At 58.3% G+C, this 5,422-nt stretch overlaps 1 protein-coding gene across 1 annotated transcript in view; it reads left to right on the top strand.

The window, feature by feature from the left end:
- OCRL (oculocerebrorenal syndrome of Lowe) overlaps positions 1-4,255 on the top strand; it is a gene marked incomplete at its 5' end in the record, with an annotated part of 16,783 nt that extends 12,528 nt beyond the window's left edge. The window contains 5 exons of the mRNA XM_009576693.1: positions 1,974-2,093; positions 2,314-2,398; positions 2,936-3,063; positions 3,909-4,020; positions 4,131-4,255. Coding sequence (XP_009574988.1) covers positions 1,974-2,093; positions 2,314-2,398; positions 2,936-3,063; positions 3,909-4,020; positions 4,131-4,255 — 570 coding nt within the window. The remainder of the gene's footprint in view (positions 1-1,973; positions 2,094-2,313; positions 2,399-2,935; positions 3,064-3,908; positions 4,021-4,130) is intronic.
- Positions 4,256-5,422: the final 1,167 nt, after the last annotated feature.

Raw genomic sequence — 5,422 nt, 5'->3', positions numbered from 1 at the left:
CCTCGCATAGGAGGCAGATGTTTCTCTGCTTCCTCGAGCAGCCGGCTCTCGTAGCCACAGATGCCTGAGCACGATCGCTGCTTTACTTTGCCCTTGTGCTCTGCACTGGAGGCCAAGCGAGTCAAATCTGTCGTTCGAAGAGCGAGTGGGAGATGCTGGGGTGTGTGTGGCAGTGTTGTTCCTGCTCTCCCTGCGCCAGCTCGGACGTTTGGTAGCTTGCTTGAGCTGGCTCTGTGCAGGCTTCCTGGGCTGGGTGACTTGTCCCTCTCCAGGCTGTCAATGCAGCGACAGGGTAAAACAGGAGAGGGAATGGATGTCTCCTCTCCAAGAGGGGATTGAACTCGGGTGTTGAACCAGGTAAAGCTCCCAAACTCCTTCCTAGCAGCGGGGAAGGGAGGAGTTTGGTGCCTGCCTCCTGGGAACATCCTTTTGCAGAGCATCGTCCCGCGGAGAAAACACGGACGTGCCCTGCCTTCCTCGCACACGGCAGGAGAGGGCGCTCGGCGCCTGGCCAATGCACACCAAAAACCAAAGGCCCAGCGCCACAGCCGCCGCCTCCTCCTTCTCCCCCTCCTCCGCTGCTCTGAGGAGCCCCGAGCCTTCTCCTCCTCCTCTGCTCTAAGCAGCTGGGGTCTCCTGCTTGGGGGTCTCTGCAGCTCTCCAAGTCGTGCCAAGGGCAGCCTGGCAGAGTTGAGTGCTGGTCTGGCACTTGGCTCCAGTGCCGCGATGCCCTGGCCTGGGGATTTTCTGTTGAAGAGCCCTTAGCTCTCAGAGAGGGTCCACAGCTCTCAGCTTTTCCCTCTTAGAGGAAAGTGGTAACGCGCTTGCCTAACATGCTGCTTCCGAACCTTCCCTGTGCGCTTGGGTGAGCGAGGCAGACGTGTAGCCATGAGCCAGCGTCTGCTAGCTGGGTAAAATCTAGTGGTGTGCAGGGCAAAGCAAAGCTATACTGTGGTGTATGGCAAGCTTGGCTATTGCCCGGCGGGGCTTGTGCCAACCTGAGGTGTCTCTGGGTTCACCGGGGGAAACTGAACCCAGCCCCAACTGGCTGTGAGTGATTGTGTGTGCTGCAGAGGGACAGCGATCACAGTTGTCCTGTAAGCTGACAGCTGAAATGAAGGGCTTTGCATTTGGCTTGTGGCACTCCTCTCTGCTGGTGTCCTTGGGTTGTGTTCCTGCTTGTGCCGGTCTCTTCTGGGTGCTTCTGCTGAACGTGCTTCAGGAGAGCTGTGCATGGCTTCCTCCTTGGGAGCACACAGGAACATGAGCGATCATCAAGTGCGAGTAAAATCAAGCAAAAAAACATTGATCCCGTTAAAGATTGGTGTGATGGAGATTTCTGAGCAGTTGAGCTCGTCAGCTGCTTTGCATGAGTAAGTGGGAAAACGTGACGGTGGCTGGGTAGTCTGCGTTCAGCAGAGACCTCTTCTTAGGAAAATCAGGAAAGAAACTTTAGGAAACTGGACTGTTTTAGAGCCCGGAAGGCAGGCATGGTCGGAGCACCCAGGAGTCAGGAAAGGCATGTCCTTGACTCTGCATCCAGAGGAGATCAGCTGGATGAGCGGGGCGCAGTGGCTGGATTTAGCCTAAAATGTGGAAGCTAATGCAGCAGAAGGACTCATGATGCTCCAGTCCTCCAGGGTGTCGGCTGCGGCGTGCGGGGTGGGAGTCGTGATTTGGACAGGCCATCTCGGCCAGCAAGAGACCCATCCTGTGGGAGCTGCTGTGGCTGGGGGGAGCTCCTCTGAGGTGTGGCTGGGACTGTCTTCTGCAGTTTCATGGTGGACCAGGCAGGTGGTTCTGTGGGGCAGCGGGAGGGTGTGGAGCTGGGACCTACAGAGCGATGGCTCTGTGCTGTAAAAGCAAGAAAGGGCCAGATGAGTCCTGGGCTTCCCCTCTCCAGGCTTTCTTTACCAAGGCCCTTCCAGAGGGCCTGAGGCTTCCCTGAAACCTTGTGTGCTCTTTGCCACCAGGAGAAATCTGTTCTGCCATTGGGCTCCATGGACAGTGAGGAGGGAAGTGGGATGCCACTGCAGGTGCCGAAGGAGATCTGGCTCTTGGTGGACCACTTGTTCAAGCATGCCTGCCACCAGGTGAGGGAGAGGGCCTCTGCCATGCCGGGAAGCTCTGGAGAGCTTGGTGACCTGATTCATCAGTACTGGAGATCAACTCCAGTTCGGTATTTATAGGGCAGGGCTTTTCCCCTGTGCTTGAGGCACTGGCTGGGGGTACCAGGTTTCACCCCGCTGTTGCTATGTGCCTCAGCCTTTGTGAGGAAGGAGACTTTGTCCATCCCTGTGCTGTTTTTGGCAGGAGGACCTGTTCCAGACTCCAGGCATGCAAGAAGAGTTGGAGCAGATCATCGACTGCCTGGACACCAGTATCCCGGAGACAATCCGTATCCTTGCTGTGCCTGACTTTGCCAGGAGCCTGCTGGATCTCAGCTCTGCTGGGAGAGCTCACTCTCAGGAGAGCTTGTCTGCAACCTTTAGCTGGCAGGGTCCCTACTGGGGGGTTGGCTCCCCTCTGTCTCCTCAGAGCTCTCTTGAAGCTGAACATGTGCTGGCTGAAGCAGCCACAGGGCCAGGGCTCTGGAAACTTCTGCAAGGCTGTGCCAAGCGCAAGAGCTGATGAGGGTGGACACTGGGGAGCATGATCTGGAGAAGGGGCTAATGGAGCAGAAGACTTCTGTAGGGCTAGAGGGTGGGCAAATGCAGTGCAAGGTGGATGGAACAGCATTTTCCAAGGATGGGGGACAACAGAGGGAGAGGAGGAGGGCTTCGGTGTCAGGGAGCAGTTAGGCAGGCAGAAAACTTGCAAGACCTGCAAGGAGGGAGCAGAGACAAAGCAACTGGGAAGGAGGAGAGGCAGGGAGCAGGCTGGGGAAGGAGGTGGTCCGTCTGCTCAGCATGCCCCTTGATTCCCACCGGTCCAGCGGGCAGTAACCACTCTGTGGCTGAAGCACTCCTCATCTTCCTGGAGGCTCTGCCAGAGCCAGTGATCTGCTACGAGCTGTATCAGCGGTGCCTCGACTGGTCACACAACAGCCGGCTGTGCCAACAGGTGCGGTGCTGCCTCTGTCCCTGTCCGCTTGCTGCAGGCTCAGAGCAGCTCTCCCTGCTGCTGTGAGCTCTGCCTTGGTCCTGGGGCTTGCTGGGTCCCGCTCCCTTCCCGAGCTGGAGCTGGTGAGGAGCTTCGGGAGCAGGTACTCGGAGGTTCTTTGCAGTGAGCAGGATGACCTGGGTGCTCTGGCAGTGCTTTCCTGTCCCAAGGTCGGCACTGCAGTGTCTCCCAGCAGACCTGGTGGCTTCCAAAGAGACCCCAAGTGTGCTCTGTGTCACCCTGAGCACATGGAAAATAACATCCCCGGGGAGTGGAAGAGCCTCCACTGGTCTCGAGGGCTTAAGCACCTGCTCAGAGCTGCAGTTCCTGTGCTTCCTTTAAGGACTATGACCAGGTGGCTCTTAAAAATAGCTGGTGGGGCAGCAAACAAGGCCAAGGATGTCCTTGGGCAGAGGAAGAAGTTTTGGGGTATGTTTTCAGTACTGGCATCGGGAAACCTCTTGTCCTGGTTCTCATGCTGCTGCTCTGCAGCCAGGAGGGTGAGAGCTGGGATCCAACTGGAAACAAGTGGGAAGGAGCCCCAGGGCAGTGGTAGTTTTTGCTTGCTGATGCAGTTATCCTAGAGGCAGTGTTACCAGGAGCCAAAGCCCATGAGTGCCATCAGCACTAGGCTACAGCTGGTGGCTTGTTGCTTTCTTTCTGGGCCTGTGGCTCGCACCAGTGGTCACGCAGTGGCCTCAAGGCAGCGGAGGGGGGAAAGCTGCCCGTCTGAAGTCCAGAGAGCCACAGCGTGCCCAGGCTGCATAGCATGAGCTGGGAGAGCTTCCTGCCTGTTTTCTTTGCAGGCGATTTTTCAGCTGCCTCGTTGCCATCGCAGCGTGTTTCAGTACCTAATGTTGTTCCTCCGAGAGCTGCTCAAATACTCAGAAGACAACAACGTCAGTGTCGCCATGATCGGTAAGAGTGTCGTTTCTCTGCTCTGCTCCTGCTGCCCTCACTGAAACATAACCCCTTCCTGGCGCCTTTTAAGGTCTCCGTTCCTGACCAACAACTCATTTTGCCTACAGCAGCCCTGTTCTCCAGCCTCCTCCTGCGCCCTCCACCCAATCTGATGGCAAAGCAGACTCAGCAGGACCGCCAGCGTGCCATCAACTTCCTCTACAGCTTCCTGCTGGCCGGGGATGAGGAGTGACTCCTGCCCGTGTGCCAAAGCTGAGGCCCATGCCACCCGCCTTGCACTGAGGCCGGGCCTCTGACAGCTCCAGAAGGGTAAAAGGCTCTAAGCTACTCCAAGTGCTGCGTTTACAGTTGGAAGGGATGTGTTCCCCTCTCCTTCCCGCTGCTGTACCCTACGCTGCAGAGGACCTGCACACTCATTGCACTGCCATCCACGACAGGAGCCTCCTGCTTTCTCCCTGGGAGCTGGGTGGATCTGTCGATACCCAAGCACTGTGCCAGCGGCCCGATCGTCCCATGGCAGTGTCACCAGTTCCCCGAGTCACGCTTCTCTCTCCTTTTCACCCCCATCTCCCTGGAGCCATTGCGGGGAAGGATGGAGACTGCCGGTGCTCTTGGAGGGCCGTGGCATGACTGGCTGGTGCGCAGCCTGCACGCTGCGTCCCTGCGGGTGCTGGTGTGTACTAAGTGTACTGGTGAGAGCCCCGCGCTCTGCCCCGGACTGGTGTTGGGCATGTGTCACCCTCTGGCACGCAGCAGACCAAGCCAACCCTGATGCCCATCGCTGTGCTGTGAAAGCTGGACATGGCTGTCTCAGGAGGGTTATCTGGACATTTGGCCTCTTCCCTTCAGCAGGGCGTTGTCCTCTCCCCTCCCTCCTGGGCTGTAAGGCTCTGGCACACAGGTCTCTCTGTGCCATTGTCACCTGAGCCTTGCTCTCCTCTCTGCCGTCCCCTGTGCCCCAGCTTCCTTCTGGGACACAGGATGGTAGGTGGCTTGGAGGGGTCCCGGTCAGGTAGGGCAGTGAGCTGCACTCGGCTTCTCCAGAACTCTCCCTGTGTGTGGCATGGAACAGGACACAGCTCCTGTCCCTCCCAGCCCTGCTTGTAGGACTGGGGCTGGGTGACCAGGGTGGCATTTGATGCTGTCCTTCCCCTCCTCCCTGAGGTGCTACCAGAGGGTACTGGCAGGGGGGAGAAGATGAGGGGGGGGAAATGAGCCAGAAATCCACCTCAAGGCCCAGAGGAGCAGCCGGGGGTCATGTGGGGGTGTTGTGCTGAGGGGGGGGGACACCCCTGGGGGCCAGGGACTGCTGGGTGCAAGAGGGAGGCCTGTCCCACTGAAACACTAAGCTCGGGCCAGGGGCTACGTGGCCTTGGCTGAGGGAGGCTGCTGCCAGAGA

The sequence above is a fragment of the Fulmarus glacialis genome, unplaced genomic scaffold (assembly GCF_000690835.1).
Source record: "Fulmarus glacialis isolate BGI_N327 unplaced genomic scaffold, ASM69083v1 scaffold20404, whole genome shotgun sequence".
Classification (NCBI taxonomy): domain Eukaryota; kingdom Metazoa; phylum Chordata; class Aves; order Procellariiformes; family Procellariidae; genus Fulmarus; species Fulmarus glacialis.
This window is presented reverse-complemented; position numbering and strand designations above follow the sequence as displayed.